The sequence below is a fragment of the Motacilla alba genome, chromosome Z (genome assembly GCF_015832195.1).
Source record: "Motacilla alba alba isolate MOTALB_02 chromosome Z, Motacilla_alba_V1.0_pri, whole genome shotgun sequence".
NCBI lineage: Eukaryota > Metazoa > Chordata > Aves > Passeriformes > Motacillidae > Motacilla > Motacilla alba.
Genome location: NC_052046.1, coordinates 288,737 through 308,732, shown reverse-complemented (window position 1 = coordinate 308,732; position 19,996 = coordinate 288,737). Strand labels below are relative to the sequence as shown.

The following is a 19,996-nucleotide window of genomic DNA, read 5'->3' as shown; positions in this document are numbered from 1 at the left end:
TCCAACTGAATTGTTGATTACCACAGCTGGGGTGGGTGCAGCCCAGCAGAGAATTCCACACAGACGGAGCAGTGGCTGCCCTTGGAGCATGCCTCGTTGTTCCCTGGATAGGGGATCCTCTCGTGCTTACACACACAGGAATCCTAACGCGAACTTCATGGCAAGGACATGGAGCTGTGGAGATTTTTCCCACTCCAGCTATTCAAATCGTGTTTCCTGTGCATCCCTTTTTCTGGCCATGATCCATCAAATCCACGGATTTTATACAAGCCCACGTTTCTGTAAATCCTCTCCTCCAAGTATGGCAGGGATGTTTCCCGTGTGGAGAATGGCTCTTTTCCCCAGGTTGTGGAATCGGGAGCTGACACAGAATGGGGCCCTTGGCTCCATCTGGATCCAAATCTGTTTTCCTGAGGAGCTCCAGTGTTACTCCTTGCTCCTGCCAACAGGTGGGGAACCACACCGCTGAATTCCGGGCGGGAGCTCTGCGGAGCAGCGCGGCCCGAGCCGCTGCTCCAGCCCTGCTGCGGCTCCTACGGAGCTCGTTTGGCTCTAAGAGAACGCTTTAAAGGCGTTAGGTCTCCATGCTGCCACTCAGGATCGGGCCCGGAAGCAGGAGGGAAAGGAGGCGCTGGGATCTGGGAGGTGCTGCCGGCACCGTGGCACATTCAGAGAGCAGAATGCACGCGTGGTCTTGCAGGCTGTTTGGAAATGAGGGATAGGACTGAGGAGCTAAAAGTCACTGACCCGAGTTCTGTGCCTCTTTCCATTGTATTTCCTTTCTGAATTTCCTTTCTCCAGAAGAGCTGAACTGATTTAGTCCTGAAGTCTTGCAGTGCTCAAGCACTTCATTCCTTCTCAGGTTCTCACTTGGAATTTCAGTGGGAAGGTGAGTTTTGCTCACAGATTGGTCTCTGGACCCTTTTGAACATGGAAATGTTCCCATCAGAGTACATTTAGGAAGTCCTCTTTTTCTTGTTTGGTTGTTTTTTTGGTTTGTTTGGGATTTTTTTTTTTTTTTTTTTGGGGTAGGTTTTATTTTTGTTTTGTTTTGTTTTTAGGGGTTTTGTTTGGGTTTTTTTTACAGTAGAAGGTTTATTTTATTTTTCTTTTTTTTTCTTCCTATGATTCTGAGTTGCCACAAATCAAAATCCTGTCTTTTCTGGCTGTCACTCTTCCTTGCTGCATCCTGTCTTCTGTGATTTGTGATGAGTCTTTCCTTAAGGGAGCATTATTTCTGCTTAGCTTTCACCCAGTGCATCCCATTGTTCAGCTCTGGGCAATTATTTTGGGATATTATTGATTTTATGACTTGCATTGTTGCCTGCACAAAACCAGACCCATTTGGGGCAATTTGCTGCTTTCATACTTTCTGAGGGAAGGGAATGTGTGTTGGCTTGACGAGAGCAGCAACAAAACCCTGCTATTATTTAATGTGGTTTAAAGAGGGAATCCATCTCATGTTTCCCTGGAGGCACTTCTGTGATCAGGAATTACTACAACATTACTCAGAGCCCTTTGTGCAGGAGTTTACTTTGGGATGTTATCCCAGATAGTGCACATTGCTGTTCTCCTGACTGGCTGGCATGCAAAAAAAGATGGGACAAACCAGTCTGCCAGGCAATTCTGGCTGTAATTCCATGCACATCCTCAGTAGTAGGGGAATCCTCCAGGAGAGAGCGAGGTACATAGCAGTAATATTACTTACAAATTCAAAGCATTGTACAAAGATTAAATCATCTCTGAAGCGACTCCAAGAGATATGTCCTAGTGAAGTGATTCCACTGAAATGCTGCTCACACAGCAGCAGGCAAGGAATACAATTAAGGAGAAGAAAGTAAGAACACCAAAGACAAATTGTGGCTGCAGGGTATGCATCCAGATGCTCCTAATGGATTATTCTGCCCCGCAATTGCTCTCTCACCACATGGGCAGCGTGTCTGGGCAGGGAAGCAGCGGGTTGAGACACAAAAGGAACTCTAGGTTATGTGCATTGTTATTTTTACTCTATTTCAGGACCAGATTGCAAGGAGGACACCCAGCTCTGTGCACGGATTTCCAGCAATGGTTCCCTGCACGCAGGAACAGCTGAGGAGCCACTTGAGAGCAGCCAGGCCCTGCCATGGGACCCCACAGTTCTGCTGGGACTGGGAAGGCAGCTGTCCCCAGGACCCACAGGGTTTATCCATCATGGAGCAGCATCCCTCTGTTTTACCAGAGGCATGTGAAAGTGAGTCAGTTTGTTTGTTTTTGAGGGAAGTTGCTGCTTTTAGCCACCTCACAATGCCATTTGATGTCATGTGTTCATGACTGGGCCTGTACCAATGGCCTTGGATGTGTATATATACACATGTATGTGTGTATATGTATAAATATACAATATAGGCATTACAATAAAGTGGCCACATACACAGATATAACTTGTCACAACATCCTTTTATCCTTTTCTTCTTTTCCTGGCTTAGAGCTCCCATGGCTCTTTTGCAGGCTCCAGATGCGCAGGAAAAAGAAATTCCTTTGGTCTTTGCACCAAGGAATTGCCTCATGGAAGTTGAAATGCTGCTCCCTATAGACGTGGCTTGGACCCTGAAATTAAGGGGAAAGTATTCCAGAAAAGGAATCACCGAGCAGAGCTCATGTGGAGCTGTGGCAAAGATTGATTTGAAACAGAACAAGGGCAAGGAGAGGCTGCCCTCTCCTTGGACTTTGGGAGTTGGACTTTGCTTGATCCCTGTGGATCCCTTCCAACTCAGGATGTTTTATGATTCTGTTCAAGACTTAAAATTAATATGCAGAGAAGCATGTGCTAACTAGAAATTCACTTACTCATCCTACTTTAAGCCCCCCTTACTGCTTAAAATGGCTGATTAATGATAGATGGTGATAGCATTCATTTGATTTAACTCCCAAAGTAAGCAGAGTGGAAATGCCTAAGCACTGGATTGCTGGTAAATGTGATTTATGCTTTGTGTGTGTTGGTCTGTAAAAATGTCAGCAATCTTGATGTAGGCACATCTGCATTGAATTCATGCAGCTTCTTCAGAAGTGCTGCTGTTTGGACCAAACCAAATCCCCAGTATGTTGGTGTTAGAGGCGTGTTCTCATCCCCAGGAGGATGCAGCCAGCTCTGGGGATGAGAACAGAGCGCCGCTGCAATCCGTGGGGACTCCATGAGGATGTGCAGCCACCCACAGAGTGACAGCGCTGCAGCTCTTGACAGCACACAATACCTTCCCCGATGTCTTTTTTCTCTCTCCACTAATCCTCCTCCCACCCAGCAAGAAAAGTAGCTGCACAGGCTCACACACATGCCACGCTACCAGCCTCACTCTAGAATAATTTCACACATCCCTGGAGAGCTGTTCCTGCCTCTTGTTTAGGGAGGCTGGGCATCGGCTTCCCTGCAGTGTTCGACCTGCACCCTCAGACAAACAACACATTTAGGTTCTGGTTGATCACTGTTTCCTATTCTTGCTCTCAGAACTCCTGCAAATTGTTGTTTTGCCAGAGAAGCTCCAAGGAGCCTCGCTCGGGTGGACGGGGCTGTGCTGTCCCCAGCTTCCCTCTGCCATGTGTTGCCATCCCCGTGAGCGTCAGCAGAAACGACCGTGCTCAGAATTTATGAAGAGAAATGCCAAACATGTTTGTCTGGTACAGAAACGCCAACTGTCTGAACCTCAGGTAGCCTCAGATGGTGTTTTTGACAGGTCTGTACGTCTTCCTTGCTGATGAAGATTCATCTCTGGATCTTTCTGTGTCAGAGAAGGAGTTTGCTCTTTTGAGGGTGGTTTGAGTACATGAGGCATGTGATCCCATCCCTGGAGAGCATGTTCTGCCCCTGGCATGAGCTGCTACCTGGAGGGTCTTCTGGCAAGAGGAGGTGTCACTCACTGCATCCTTCTGGCTCTTCTTCCCAGCGTGCCAGGTGGAGATGAACATGGCAGCACCAGGAGAACAGTCTCCACATGATGTTCAGCCAGTTCAGCACTGAGTTTCACCCACGGCCACTAGAAGTTTAGGGGGTGCTATGAAGTGTAACCTTGCAGAAATAACTAGTAAGGCAGATAAGGTTTTACAGCAACTGAAAACATCACAGGTAATCTGGCACTGGCCATTTTTGTTTGCCGGGGTAAGGGTCTCTACTGTGTGTGTGGTTGATTGAGGAAAAATGTCCATGAGTGCAACTCAGAGGCTGGGTGAATTGAACTGACTCCTCTTCAGAGCCTAAGCTGGCTCTCTAAGTATAAACCATACGAATTCTTCCTTTTTCAGGGTAAGTAATTACTTTCAAAGTAATCTGTTTTTACATTTTTGCACAATTCTTAATCCCATTCTATTCTTTCCTTGTATTTTGGGCCCATTTGGAACCCGTGCCACCACTTGACCCCACATGTGTGCCTCAGCTCCCTGACTCACCTTTGAGCATGACTTACTGCACGTGATGAATACTGGGTTTGTGTGACAGGCCTCTGGCAGAGGGGTTATTTCCCCAAGTTTTTGGGTGAATTAGAAGAACCTGGGATACCCTTTGCAGACTTGTTTCATGCTTTAGTGCTTGACTCACGACTCTACTCTGGTGCCATCTTCATGGCTTTATGTACCTCTTGCCGCCTACGGCTCAGATTGATTTTCCTCCTACTCACCCTTTGGCTCACTACTCTCCTCCCAGCTCTCCTCTAACGAATCCCTCTTGTTTCGCTCTGCTGGGTTTTGTTTGTTCCCTCTTCTCCCCTGCTCTGTGGTGCTCAGCCTGTCCAGCCAGGGGACGCTGGGCCAAGGGTGCCACGAGGGCCTCACAGCCAAGGGGAAGAGCCTTGCTGGGCTCCTCAGCTGGCTGGCACCAGGCACTTCCAGGAGTATTTTGGAATAGGGATTTTCTTAACTGGCATTCCTCATCCTACACCAGAACTGTCTTGTACTGTCAATCCTGAGCAATTAATTACTAGGCTGTTCAGAATCTGTGTTTTGGAGAAAGGCCCTGCATTTCCCAAACCATCCCCACTTTCTGGGGAAAGGTTGGGCAGCTTGAGTTGAAGTTAGACAAACAGCATAAGAGAACAGGGGAAAATATTCTGGCTGAATTGCACACGGCTGCTTTCAGAGTATGCCCCTCAGCCTGCAAGTGAACTGTTTATAAAGACAATTCCACTAAGCACAGACATCTGATTCATTTCCCTGCTGCAGTCACACTCACAGAAATCCCGGTGAAGCACTTACACATCAACATTTTGCAATTTTATTGCTGCACTACCCACTTCTGCAGTGTCCTGTGGCCTAAAGCTCCTCGGGAAGTTCAGTCATGACTTGTGCCATTAGAGTTTGCTTGGGTTGAATGCACAGAAAGTTTAAAAACCAACAGAAACCCAAATGGAGCCAAGCAGCTCATTGAACAGGAATATCCAAATGCCTCAGTGTGAGTTGATGGGATGGGCGCCACATCCTGGCAGGCACTTTGTGGGCTTGGAGCCAAATCTTCCACCCCAGTAAGAGGGATGCTGTTGCTTTCTGTACCCAAGGATCTTCCAGGGTCTCCAGGTTAATATTATCTTTCTTCTAATGAGCATGTTTAATTAAAGAGCAGGTATGTCCTAAAAGATTTGATTTGATTTGATTTGATTTGATTTGATTTGATTTGATTTGATTTGATTTGGGGCCATCACCAGAAGGAAACCACAAAAAGACACCTTTCTGCCAAATCTTTCTAGCCCTGTATGGAAATGGTTGAAAGCTTCTCACAGCAGTTTTCAGGAACACGTGTCGGTTTTGTTTGAATTCACAAAACTGAGATGAAGGCACAGAAATGGTAAAGCTCATGGCTGCTTTTGAGAGGGCTATCAAACCTCTCTCTTTTGGACAGGAACAAAGACGGGGGCTGAGATCTCTTGCCAAACCCCACTGAAGCAGTTTGGCTCTTAATTACTTTACAAGGGTCTAAGGGTCATGTTTTGGGGATCACTCCTATTTCTCCTTCAGACATGGTCAGGTGGGACTGTGAGTTTGACCTGCCTTCAGTTCCACAAGAAGCAAACATCCTGAGGCTGCCTGGATTCGAGGTAAGGGAACAAATTCTCCTTTAAAAAGATGACATTAAAAGTAGGGATAGCCCGTTGTGAGAAAATCTGTCCTCGTGCTTCCAAAGCCTCCCCGGAGGAGGAGGACTTGTCCTAACTTGGGTAAACCTCCGCAAAGCTGCTGTGATGCACCTGGCATTCGGAATGGGAGAAGCCATTCTGTGCCCTGCAGACACAGGAGAAATGATTGTCAGCTGCAGCCCAAACACTGGGGTTACGAAACCCAAAGTGCAGGAGAAATCTCCACCCGAAAGGAGATATGCATGCTGATTTGGAATTCCAGTGGGATGGGTGGGGTGGGTGTGCTGACTGCAGTTTGGGGCAGGAATGACAGAGGATTTACAAAAGCTGGGCTCCCTCCCAGAGCTCTCCAGTTTGAGCACTGCAATGTCTCCTCAAAGGTCTGCAGAGAGGGATTTTAGTGCAAAGTCCCTATTGATAATCCTGCAAAAAATGAGCAACACAGGCAAATGTGGCCTGTGCAGGGGTGGCCTGGTGACAGCTCTTCAGGTGGCACGCCAGCTTTAGCAGGATGTGAGCTAAGAAAAGCTGTTTGGTGGGGTAGCCCCGTGCTGCAAGTACCAAACCCACAGCCAAAAAGTGCTTTACAGGAAGGTGCAGGTCTGCCTCTGGGTGGTGTTCGTCATGGCTCCTGCTCCCAATGAGCCGCCCTGTAACGGGCTGGGAGGGGAGGAAAAGAGGAGAGGATTGCAAAGGCCCTGCTTAGAACTGAAATGGATTGTTGGGAAGCCCTCCCAGGTTAGGGAAAGCTGGGGATCTTGGAGGGACTGGATGTGCTATGCTGGCAGCAGGAAAGGGACTGAAGGAGAGGGCTACGAGCCTGTAAAAGCACAGATCCCTGGAGAAGATGGACAGCTGATGCTTACTCCCTATGTACCATGATAGAAGAACCAGGAGAAATGACATGACAGAATTATAGAGAGGCCAACAGAAGGAGGTAATTTTCCACTCTGGCCAGTTCCAGAGACAAGAAACCAAGCACGCTGAGCCTGAATGTTAATTACACCAGTCAGCCTTTTGGTCTGGGGTTTTTTCCTCCCTCAAGGGGTGAGCAGCCCCTGGAGCACCAGGGAGAGCTCCTGTCCCTGCAGTGCTGTGTGGTGTGGTGGAACAGGAGGGACAGCATTGCTCGGGAGATGCCCCCAAGATTAGAGGCTCCTGGCCTGACTCAGGCCCGCGTGACTCACCTGAGCACCCTATCCCATGGGAGCTCTGGAACGCTCTGCCGCTGACTCTAGCCCCAGCAATCAACCCCGGGTCTGCTGGATGCTCTCCTCCCTGCCACCCGCCCAGACAGGTGAGTGTCACACGCAGCTGGGACTCACACAGGCTCGGTGAGCCCAACACAGGGTCAGTCTGAGCAGCTTTGCTTCCAGAAACGCTTCAGGTTTCATCTTTCCTCTTCGTCTCTTGCTGTTCTCCCAGGGATGGCTGCCTGTGATTCTCAGTACCACACCCACCCCAACGAACCCCAGGTGTGTTAACACAGGCAGAATGCGAAATCCAAGTGAAAGGAAGAGTCCACAGAACAAATCTCGTGGTGTTTGGACTGCTCATGGGCTAAGCAAGGTAAAACGTCCTCAGGTTGAGTGCTGAGCTGGAAGAAAAGCCCCTGCCCTGTGGCAGCACTGCCCAGCTGGGCTCTGCCAGCGGCACTGCTCCCTGGGGACCTGGCCCCTCCACTCCACACCATCCAGGACACTTCCATGCTGTGGGAGACCGTGAGCTGCTCGGAATTGTCTGGAAGAAAGACCACTGCCTACATCAAAGGCCTTCCAGAGCAATTAGCAGCCCCTGTCCAAAGCCTTGTGGCACCACACCTCGTGCAATTCTATTATTACTCTTTAAATAGCCCCAAAATGTTGGGTTTTTGCTTTCCTGCAAACTGCCAATTACTGACAGAAACACAGGGCTTCTCTCGACTTCTCCAGGGTTAATCTTTCTTTTCTTGCTCATGCCTGCAGTGCTATATTGTCACTGGGAACTGAGCAACAATTAACAATTTATGTTTTGTGGGAGCTTGATTCAACCTGGCTTATAGCTTTGATGAGTTTTCTATGGCATTCTCAATAATACATTATAAAATACTGACATATTTTTAAATAGTTAATCTTTTACTGGTTTTCTGTGTCCTGAACCATGCTCAGCCCCCAGCCATTTCAATAATGCTTCAAGGAAGGCATATACTGAGAACACAGAGGCAATTATGTTAGTTCAACAGCAGCCTGATAAAATATTAACATTTCTTATGAAATTTTTCCAGAAGGAAGGAGAAAAATCGTCACTAGCTAGAAGCTTTGCAGTGGGAAAAGCCTTTTTTCAGCAAAAAATTGTTAAGTAACACCATTAAATATTGAACGATGCTGAGGTGTGTCTGTACACAGCCTGATTTCAGCCCAGTGTGATGCAGGTTTTATTTCCTCCTCTGCAGAAATCATGAAATCCTGTTTTAAACCACGATGGAAGAGCCAATCAGATAAAATTTGTACCTTGCCACTATACTTTTATGATTTGTTGAGTTCACTGGAATGAGTAATACAGTGCGAACAGAACATTTTAAATACCCCTTGGCAGTCCCTGAAGCACAATAATCATTTAAAAGACACAGGAATTACCAAACTCCATGTGCAGCTGGTGCCACATCAAACCAAAGGGAGCCTTGTCTGGGTAATTTTCACCTCTGCACTCCCATTCTGCATTTCACCAGAGCTGTTGAGAATAAATAAATAATAAATTGAACAGCAAAAAGCAAGTCATTCTGGGCAGCCTCTGGCAGCAGTTTGCTCTCATAATGCTGTTTGGTGAGCTGGAAGCATCCAGCTCATTTCCTAAAGAGCATTTTCTGCTTAGGTCGGGGCTCTATTAATCTGTTCAAGCCAATTCTCTGAAATCCAAACCATCTGTATTTGGGAAGATCATGGTTTGTTTGGATTCTCTTTGTGTCTGCTGTCAGTAGATGATTAAAAGTACGAGGGATTTACAGCGTAAAGTCTTTCTACTGGCCTTCTAAGTAGCATGTCCCACTATTTGGGTAACAGCTGGTCCAGTTAAGTCCAGCAGGGAAGCAAAGAACAGCCACAAGTGCTGGAAATGGCTGAGCTTTGGCAGAACGGCTGCAAGGAGCGGGGATGGCTGCGCTTCCTTCCAGTGTTCCACCAGGTGTTCCACTGGCAGCTCCTGAAGGCTCCTTGTGGAACACACAGCAGCGTTCAGGGAACGTTCCTGTCTCAGGGGTGCCCGGAGTTTCCAGGGAAGCGGTGGAGCAGCCTCTGGAGATGTGTCCCAGCGAGCCACGGCTCCGCTGTCCCCATGTCCCCACGGCCGGGGCCATCCGGGCCCTGCTGCGAGCGGGGCAGCTGCTGCTCCACTCACCACCCACGGGCGCTGCATCTCCTGCCACTGCTCCCTCCTGCACAGGTGGGTGGACAACGGCCAGCCCTGAGACAGACCGAATCTATTTTCCTCAGAAAATTGTCAATAATTCATGGGGCTTGGTTCTATAAAGAGGCCAGCTATAAATCATCTGAGCTGCACCTGGAGATTTCTGGTGTCAGCATTATCGCATGAATTACATCTCTCCAGGGCCATCTATTACTGTAAACACAATTCCAAAGAGGAATTATGCATGTAACGTGCACAGGCAAACAATAATCTTCAGCCTGGATTTGATGCTAAAGCTTTGCAATCCAACTGAGCTGTTAGTGGTGCTAATTTTCTGCTCTGGCCTCAGAGATCCTTCCATTCTGCTCCTGTACAGGTGTGCTTTTCCCTGGGGAGCACCTGTTGGAGGGAATGCTGGCTGACTGTACACCACCAGCAGCCCAGGTGCTGTGAGGTGCAAGGAAAAAGCCAAGGATGTGATTTTAGAGGGACATGAACATGTGCTGCAGAAAAGGTCTGGATTCTGAGATTCCCGGGTATCCCCATCTTTACCTGCTGGGATTACAGTCCACCTAGAGCTGATGAACTGCAACAACTGTTTGTTTTTCATTCTGCCCTTCAGAAACCAACATTCTTGGATAGGAACATGCAGGTTCCTGATGGTTTCCAGCTCCTGGTGTCAGCACAGAAAGACATGGGAGGCAAAGAGCTGCGGTGTGTTTATGGACTGAATGAAAGGACTCCTGAAATCCTGCTTTTCCATGGTATCCAGGGGATGAGAGGCGGCAGAGATGCTTCTGTTAAGGCAACCAAGTAGGTGAGTGAAAAACAGGGGGGCAAAGCTCCATCCAGAGCTGGGAATGATCTGCTGGGTGAAAAGCAGGGGGGCAAAGCTCCATCCAGAGCTGGGAATGATCTGCTGAGCTCGGAACGAAGAGGAATCCAACGGAATGTGTCTCGGCGAGAGGCCTGTGGGATGAGCCTGGTGCCAGGTGCTCCTGTGGGCTCCACCACCCGAGGGCTGGCCTTGGCTGGGTGAACAGGAGCAGTCTGGCCGTGCTGCTGGGAGCCCCTGCCCGGCCCTGCCCGCACCACGTGTGGTTTATGGCCAGGAGGGACCCGGGGCAGTGCAAAGGCTGATGTCTCCCCAGGCTGGACTTTAACAGCTCGTGCTCAGCTCCGAGGCACTGCTGTCTGGGCAGAGGTCACATCCTCCCTGCCCCACAAAGGGCTTTGGAAAGGCTGGAAAAACACTTTCTGGCCTGCAGACTGCTGTGGAATCTCTCCAGAAAAAGGAATCTCCTTTTTCCAGTTCTGCTCGGCTCCGTGGAACAGAAAGAGGCACAAAGCACCTGAGTACACAGAGGCGGGCTGCGGAAGCCAGAGCCGGTGGCACTTGTCTGAAGTGCCCAGAACAGCCCTGGGCTGGGCTGTGGTGACAGAGCTGTCCCCTGCCCCACGTGCCTTTGGTAACACATTGTGCACGCAAAGGTAAATGTGGCAGAGCATAAACGTGTCTGGGCACCGCTGCCACGGAACTCCCTCAACAGCCTCCACTTAAACACCGCCGTACTGCCAGGAGACACCGAGCGACCATGAACGGGAGATTAGCGCAGGGAGGGGCACGGCCGGGGGCAGAGCCGGCTCAGGGCCACAAAACAAACCAAAAGCTCATTCAGAGCTAAAGCGGGACTCCTGTTTGCCTCGAACTGCCCTCACTCCAAGTGCCCACAGTGTTTAATTACCCTACAACTCGTGATGGTGAGGGGAGAAATGCCGCAGTGGGCGACCACCTCCGGCTGCTCCGGAGAGCCGCGAGCAGCGGGGGCGTCGCTCCTGCCCAGGCCGGGCCCGCCCGGGGGCACATCCCGGGACACAACCCGGGGCACATCCCGGGACAGAGGCTGCTGGCCGCCCGGGGACACGGCCCGGGACAGGGGCGTCTGGCCGCCCGGGGACACGGCCCGGGACAGGGGCTGCTGGCCGCCCGGGGACACGGCCCGGGACACAACCCGGGACACATCCCGGGACAGGGGCGGCTGGCCGCTCGGGGACACGGCCCGGGACAGGGGCTGCTGGCCGCTCGGGGACACATCCCGGGGCACAACCCGGGGCACATCCCGGGACAGGGGCGGCTGGCAGCCCGGGGACACATCCCGGGGCGCATCCCGGGACAGGGGCGGCTGGCAGCCCGGGGACACATCCCGGGGCGCATCCCGGGACAGGGGCGGCTGGCAGCCCGGGGACACATCCCGGGGCGCATCCCGGGGCACATCCCGGGGCACATCCCATGGCACATCCCATGGCACATCCCATGGCACATCCCGTGGCACATCCCGTGGCACACCCGGGGCACACCCGGGGCACATCCCGTGGCACATCCCGTGGCACACCCGGGGCACATCCCATGGCACATCCCGGGGCACATCCCATGGCACATCCCGGGGCACATCTCGTGGCACACCCGGGGCACATCCCATGGCACATCCCGTGGCACACCCGGGGCACACCCGGGGCACATCCCGGGGCACATCCCATGGCACATCCCGGGGCACATCCCGGGGCACATCCCGTGGCACATCCCATGGCACATCCCGGGGCACACCCGGGGCACATCCCGGGGCACATCCCATGGCACATCCCGGGGCACATCCCATGGCACATCCCGGGGCACATCCCGTGGCACATCCCATGGCACATCCCGGGGCACACCCGGGGCACATCCCGTGGCACATCCCGTGGCACACCCGGGGCACATCCCGGGGCACATCCCATGGCACATCCCGGGGCACATCCCGGGGCACATCCCGTGGCACATCCCATGGCACATCCCGGGGCACACCCGGGGCACATCCCGGGGCACATCCCATGGCACATCCCGGGGCACATCCCATGGCACATCCCGGGGCACATCCCGTGGCACATCCCATGGCACATCCCGGGGCACACCCGGGGCACATCCCGTGGCACATCCCGTGGCACACCCGGGGCACATCCCATGGCACATCCCATGGCACATCCCGGGGCACACCCGGGGCACATCCCGTGGCACATCCCGGGGCACACCCGGGGCACATCCCGGGGCACACCCGGGGCTCGGCGCGCTCTCGCAGCCCGGGCCCTGCGGCGCCGCTCCCGCCCACTGGGGGGCGCCTGCCGCACGCGCCGCCTGCCCCGCGCGCCCCGAGCGCGCGCATCCCTCGCGCCCCCCGCGCGCGCCTTTCTTTCCCTCCCTCCGCGCGCCCGCTCCTCGCGACCCCTCACGAGCGCGCGCGTCCCTCGCGCGCCCCCTCGCGCGCCCCCTTCTTCGCGCCCTTTTCTGCCCCCCTCCCCCCGCGCGCCCCCGCTGCTCGCGCCCCCGCTGCTCGCGCCCCCGCGCGCGTCCCTCAGGCGGTGCGGGCCGGCGCGCGGCCCCTCCCGCGCTCGGTGCCGCGCCCCGCGCGCCGCCGCTGGGCCGGCCCGCCGCTCTCCCCGCCCCGCCGCGCTCCCCGGCCCTGCGGCCGCGCTCAGCCCCGGCCCGCGGCGGCGGCGGCAGCGCGGGCGGCCCCCGGCGGCCCCGCCCCCGGCCCCTTTCCGCCGGGCTCGGCTCCCGGCGTCTTCCGCCGCCCGCGGGCCAGCGGCGGCAGAAGGAGGAGGAGGAGAGGGCGGTGGCGGACGGCTCGGCGGGCCCGAGAGCGGCTCCATGGCGACCGCGGCGGCGGAACCGGTGTACGGGCTCTCGGAGGACGAGGTGGGTCGGCGCGGACGGGCTGGGTTGGGGTGTGCCGGGGCCCCGTCGGCGGGAGCCGCGGCTGAGGCTCGGCAGCCGGGCGAAGGTCGGCGGTCGGTCCGGGAGGGCAAGCGCTGCCCGCCCCGCAGGGCTCCGCGCCGCTCCCGCAGCCGCCACTCGCCCGGGGGCGGCCCGGCCCGCGAGCGCTGCCCGCCGCCCCGGCAGGTGCGGCCGCCCGGAGCCCGCGGTGCCTCGGCGGGGCCGGCGGCGAACAAAGAGCCAGGGCCGGCGGTGCCGCGGGCGGGGGCGGCCGCCCCTCTCCGCCTCCTCCCCGCAGCGCTGCCGGTGTCCCGAGGGAGCGGCCGCGGGGCCGGAGCGCCGGGGGTACTGTGTCAGACACAGCCTGGCCCCAGTGCAGATGGAGCTGATAAGCGGGGTAGGACCCGCGATAACTAATCTCCGTGTGCCGGCTTTATCAGCCGATGTCTTCTGCAGAATCAAGCAAATCATACAGGCGTTAGGAGAGCAGTCCAGTTTACTTTAGGTCAATGTTAAAAATCTTACTTAATGCCCTTTTTGTTTCATTGCCTTGGTCAGGTGTTCCTTTTCTTAGGAGCCAGTGTCATAGAGCATCAGCAATGGGCAAGGCTGCATTACTGGGCTGTGGTTTCAGGGTATCGGGTGTTAGGAGCGCATGTATATCTTTTATTTTCACAGGAGTGAATAGTATTTACAACAGCATTGCTTCCGGTTTTGTGGGGCTGAACACAACGGGTGATGTGTCAGTCTGTTAGTGGTGTAGAAGAAACATTAAAAACATCTTCTGCCTTGTGAAACTGTCAGACAGTGTTTCTTACCTGGTGTATTTCAGCAGCACCGGGTCTGGATGACTGTAATGTTTAATTCTCATTGGGAAGGAGGTTCCTGGGTGGGAGTGGGTGTTATGGTAAGGGGGGGATGTCATTCTGTTGTTGTTAAATTATGAAGCTGAGAGCAGAGTGATTGCAAATGCTCTGCATGTGTGAAGGTAGGGAGAGGAGAGGGCGTTGCAGGAGCGTTGGGTGATGTAGATAGCGAGCACAACAGCAGAGGAGAACCTTCTCCTCCCTGGGCTACTTCCATGAGCCTTCGCGTGAGCACAGCGGTGCCTGGCACCAGTCCCCAGCAGCTTTGGGCCAGCTCCGGCGCATTGCCTCGCCCTGCCGGTGGCTGGGCCATCTGCAGGGCCCTGCTTGCTCCGGGGGTCTGCGGTGATCCTGCCCGGTCCTGGGCTCCAGAGGGCCTGTGGTGATCTTGCCTGCTGCTGTGGGGGTTTGCACAGGCTGAGGGAACAGCTGAGGGCAGTGGGGTTTGCTGTCCCAGCATGGGCATTCCAAGATTTGATTGGAGCTGCTTTTGTGCATACATTAGCAAGTGTGATCTGTGAGGGGAAGGGAAACCTGGAGCCACCCTGCCAGGTCCCAGGGAGGTGGCTGAGAACATCACGCTGGAGCTTGGCTGCTGCCTTTTCTGTTGTGCGTGCGCTTGGCTGTGTCTTTTGTCCCTGCCTGCTGCCTCGACATATGCTGGTACTTGCACAGAATGCTAAAGAGAAATGGATCCGGGGGAAATCTGCTGGCTGCTCTCACCTTGGCTTGGAGGTGGAGGGATCTCGGGGCAGCAGGGGCTGTTCCTGCCATGATGCTCAGCCCAGCAGATGCGGGGGACTTGGCCTGTGGAGCAGCGGGCAAGGAGATGTGTTTGTCACTCCTCTTCTGAGGTAAAACCAAGCTGTTAGAAAAGGAGCTGCTGGGAAAAGAAAGGCTCTGGTCTCTCAGCAGTGACCGATGTCACAGCTGCAGTGATGACCACAGCCACACTGCCTGAGGGACAGCAGGCTGTGCTTTGTCTCCCGCTTTGCTGTGCATCTGCTGATGCTGGACACTTCTCAGGAAGAGCGGTGACCATCTAAAACTACAGTGGGCATCCACAAATGGAAACAGGATGGAAGAAAGAGGGAAAAGGGTCTGAGGGAGGGCTGGCATGGAGAAGGGTGCAGGTGATACTTACAGCCTGTTGGGCTGTAGTTTCATGACCCTGAGAGCCTGACCCGCTGTTGTGTCTCTAGTAATGGGCAGAGGAGAGCATGGAGGAGGGGAGGATGTCTCTCTCAGGAAGGTGGCTGTACGAAAGCTCAAGTGGGCTGAGGAAGGTGTGCTGACAGTTCTCTGCACGCTGGCCTGTGGGTAGTGACTTCCCACTAGCATTGGTCTGGACTTGGCTCATGGTTTTTTGGAAAGCAGAGCTCTATTAGCTGTGAGAGGCTGAGTTATGTATGTGGACATATTCAGCCTATTCATTTCCTTTGTTCCTGCCTGGGTTTGAAATGCAGTTTGCAGATCTGTTGTAGGTGGGTTTTGGAGGGCTTTGAGTTGGCCTTGCGCAGTGCTTCCCCTCCCGGCACATTTGCTGATTGGAAAACGCAGTGATTTACATGCAAGCTGGACTTGCTGAGTGGCTCTCCAGAGGGAGAGAGCCAGCAATGTCTCCTACAGAGCAGAGGCACAGGCTCCCCTGGCTCGCACAGCTGATGTGCGTGGCAGGCGTGCAGCAGGCCCGGGCTGCGCGTGTGCCGGCGTGTCTGCAGACCGTGGGCCCAGCCCTGTGCACAGGGAATATTGCCTTCCGTGGGAATACTGTTCCCTTTTGCCCAGGGACTCTGATAGGTGTTGGAACACTGGGCCTTTTGGGGATTTGGGGATCACTGAGTCACAGGGGATGAGCCAACCGTTGCAGTTTTTCGTGGCAGATGATGTTGTGTTCATAGATCAGCCTCCTTGTAAACCTGAACTGTAAAGTGGTTTATATTAATTAGTTAAAATGAGTTGTAAATCACATTCATACCCTGCCAATTTTTCACTGTCGGGATGACCTCAGCACCGGGCCAGGCTGCTCAGAGGCTGTTGGAGCTCCATCCTCGGGGCTGTTTGTGACCACGGGACGCAGGCCTGGGCAGCCAGCTCTGGCTCAAGCAGGGGGTGGGCCAGGTGACCTTCAGAGGCTTGTGCCAACCTTGGCCTCTTTGCCATTCCGTGAAATAATGTTTATACAGGCTTCTGGAAGCTTAGGTGCTTTCATGCAATCTCTAAATATCAGTGTATATAAAAACTTACAGCCCTTTGGAGTGGAAAATATTTGTGAGTGAAGTGCACCTCTTGTTTGTTTCAGTTTGGGTTTCTTGAGAGTCAGATGTTGCCTACACAAATCCACAAACATTTTGCTTTCTTAGTGTCCTTGGAAGGAAGCAAAACTTGCGGCTCCTTGGAACTTGTTTGCTTTAATAAAAAACGGAACTTCAGAAAAAAGATCTTTGAAGAGTGTGTTTTTATACTTTAAAATATTAGAGGAAAAAGAGGTTCGTATGTGAAACTGCTCTCTGCAGCTCCAGCATTCTTCTGTTTTTAAGTTCTATTCAACTTCTGTGACTTGTGATTGAGTCAATTGGAATTAGAAGCTTCCTACTGAGATGACATTTTGTCATGCCTTAGAAATTGTCAAAAGGATCTTATGTTCCTGAAAATATCTCTATGTATGAGATACAGTCCCATATGCCTTGAGATAAATAACTGTGTGTAGTCACTGTAGCCTAACCTTTCATATTAGTTCTGGTGTGCTGTGCTGGGCAAAGCCTTCTGGCTGAAGAGTGAATCCTGAAGGATTTCAGGACCTCAGGAGCCTGTGTGGTGCTTCACTTTACTGAGACACCCTTTGGGGAAAGGGAAACAAACCCAGCTCTGAGTGTGATGGAAATGGTTCCTATGGACAGCATGGGTTCCTGTAAAGCGCAGGCTCACCTGTAGTGGATCAGGCATCAAGGTAAGGAATAAGCCAAGATTTGCCACAGGGGTGCTGTGGTGAAATGCAGCTCGTGCTGTGATGGATAAACCGTCTGTGCAAAGCGTTTCAGACTGAGACGTATGGGAGGCTGGCTTTTGTGCCTCGTGTTTACATGTTCCTGATGGATTTGTTGCTCTGGAATGATCTCCCTTGAGGGTGTCTCTTTGCTGGTACTCGAGCGTCATGTTAACAGATCCATGAGATGGGGCTGCAAAGGCCTCTAGAAGATGTTACTGCTCATAATCAGCAGGATTTACTGGGGAGGAAAAGGGCTGTGATTTTCCCTCCCTCCCTGGACTTGGTGACTGCAGTGACATGTGGGAGTTCAGGGCCGGATTTCTCTACTTTGCATTTGAAGCAAACGATAAACTTTGGAAGTAATGGCAATGCTGAGTTGTTTGGGCAGTGTCGGTGTTGTAGATGGTTGCAGTTAGATTTCAGGTGACGTTTCCTGTTGTGTGGCCTCCGTGGTGAGGCTGTACCTTGCAGCTCACCCAGCTTCTGCACTGTGCTGGCACAGCCAGAGATGTTTGCTGAGGCCAGGCTGTCCCCACGGAGCCCCTGCCAGGCCTGGTGCTGGGGAGGAATTCCAGAGCCGTGTCCCTTCGTGGTGCTGGTTCCCAGCTCAGCTCCTGGAGCAGCCCTGGAGCTCTGGGTGCAATGGCGCTGGAAGAGCGCTGGATGAAGGACCAGGGCACTGATGTGCTGGAGAAGCAGCTTGCGGGTGGCTGTGGCTCCTCAGCTGTCAGGTGGAAAGGGGCAGTTTGGGGGGCCAGTCTGCTCAGGGATGCCCCCCTGGCCCCGTGAGCTCCAGCCCAGCCCGCTGTGTTCTTGAAACCTGGAGGCTTTTTGTGAAAAATCCCTTCCTTGAGAAGATGCACCCTTTGTCACCACCGCTGAACACAGACCCTTTAAATGAGAGCTCTGTTGTTTCTGCTCTGAATATTCCGGTTACATAAAAGCCTCACTCTGTTGTCTGAGTGTGAGAGGGGCCTCCCTTGGTCACAGCACTGACAGTGTCTTAGCAATAAGCAATTCAAAATAGTGACTTTTTTATTGACTCTGAATTGTTTTTATAGACTCTAAGTGCACTGGCTTCAGGGCTAGCATGTAAACCTTAAATGATGATTAAAAAGTCCAGGTAAGGAAGCATTTCATAAATGACAGGGCTTGCATATAGACTTATGTGGCAGAATATCAAAATAGGCTGTGGTTCTCAGGAGGTCAATAGATTTTTGTAACAGCCTGCATTTTAAACCAGCTTTTGATGGGTTATCGGCATGTTTTGGTCACTAGTGCTGACACTAAGTGAATTCTGTTTTTATTATAAAATGAATGTAAAGACATTGAAGGAGGCTTGTATTACCATGAGGGTCTGAGGGAGACAAGGAATGTTAGTTTTAGCTATACCCCCACTGAGAGATGGCTCTGTCTCCCTGGGCTGTTGTCCTGTCCTCTGAGGGTGGTAGGCAGGTGGTGCAGCCCGTGGTTCCGCTGTGCCTTTGGGAAGGGGCATAAGCATTCCTTGGCTTCGTGTGAAGGGCTGGCCGTTGGAGGGCACTGTGTAATGGGAAATGGGAACTCGAGGTTTTCCTCTGCTCCTGCTCAGAGGCCATTTTCCTGGGAAGCAAACATGGACTGCGAGCCCCACACCTGTTGATGAGCAGGCGCCTCACCCCGGGGCACAGCTTGCGCCGGGAGTTAACGGGTAACAGATTTCTGACGGGAGTTTTTGTGTTTTGTTTTGCAAATATCACCAGGCATGGTGTGAGTGCTGAATGAGCTTATCTGTCAGAAGGGAATCGCTGTTACATCTTAGGATGCTGTGGGAAGAATTCACCCCTGCAGCTTCTAGGCTGGAGCTGTGTTTCCAGCCAGTGAAAGGTTCTGTGTTGTGTAATACTTTTCCTTTCTGAACCGAACACAGCTCCTGGTGCGAGGTGGGCTGCCTGCACAGGTGCTTTAGGATCCACAGGCCACATCAGAGGTGGTGCTGTGGGTGCAGCCTGTTGGCAGCTCGCTGATTTCTGCTGGATTGGGCCAAATTGACAACCTGTCAGTCCCAGAACACTGGATGGGGCCAAGACCTTTGCTTAATTAAACTCTGCAATAGAAACTGGGACTTCTCTGAGCAAGCTGGAAACTTCCAGGCCTTGTAATAGCAGTGAGGGCTGGTTTATCCAACAGCTTCAGTCAACAGAAAGTTGTAGATGAGATAACAATGTGCAGAAGTAGCTTGATTTAATTACAATTAATTTTTTGGTGTTGGTGAACAGAGAAATCTCATTAACTTCCATAAATTTCTCCATCTTTTGCTTTCACTGCTACTTCCTCTCAAATGTTTCATTGTGTTGAATAGGAGGGTTTTACTGTAGCAGTAGAAGTGCTGCTGGGCAGCTCTGTCCCCTGCGGAAAGAAGTGCACTGTAATCTTGTGTACACTGTTATTTTGGGTAAGCTGGGTAGGAATGTGGCCCGGGTTGGGTGACTCCTACCTTGAGCACTGGGAGGAAGGAATGTGGTTTTACTGCTGGCGTGTTCAGCTCAGGACTGCAGCTGCTGCCAGGTCAGTCCTAGCACCTGACAGGGCTTACCTGGGACTGGAACTGTGGCTTTCAGAAGTATTCAACACACTGTCATGCCAACTTTTTCCAGCATGGGGTTCTTAAGCTGCTCAGTTTCTAGTGCTGGAGTGTTCCCTCCCCCTACTCCCACTGTCTTTTCCCCTCCCCTGCCAGAAAGAGGAAAACCAAATCCTTAGGAAAGGGATTGTTTTCTGTAGAGAACTAGTAATTAATTTTAAAATAAGAGATGTGCAGTGGCTAAATTGCACAGGCCTGGAAGCTAATTGCAGTTAAAATAGTTAAAAATAAGCCAACCTATAAAAAGCAACTCAAAGCCCCAACAAAACAAATCCAGAAACTTGATTTTTGAGATGG

At 52.6% G+C, this 19,996-nt stretch overlaps 1 protein-coding gene and 1 long non-coding RNA gene across 2 annotated transcripts in view; both read left to right on the top strand.

Annotated features, from left to right (window-relative positions):
- Positions 1–279: 279 nt before the first annotated feature.
- LOC119695542 lies at positions 280–3,623 on the top strand. Its single transcript, XR_005255246.1, has 3 exons — positions 280–889; positions 2,017–2,230; positions 3,509–3,623. It is a non-coding gene; the product is annotated as an uncharacterized LOC119695542 (long non-coding RNA).
- A 9,370-nt stretch (positions 3,624–12,993) lies between these two features.
- NEDD4L (NEDD4 like E3 ubiquitin protein ligase) overlaps positions 12,994–19,996 on the top strand; it is a 90,785-nt gene continuing 83,782 nt past the window's right edge. Inside the window, exon 1 of the mRNA XM_038123625.1 lies at positions 12,994–13,203. Within this exon, the coding sequence (XP_037979553.1) occupies positions 13,156–13,203 (48 nt within the window). The 5' untranslated portion in view covers positions 12,994–13,155. The remainder of the gene's footprint in view (positions 13,204–19,996) is intronic.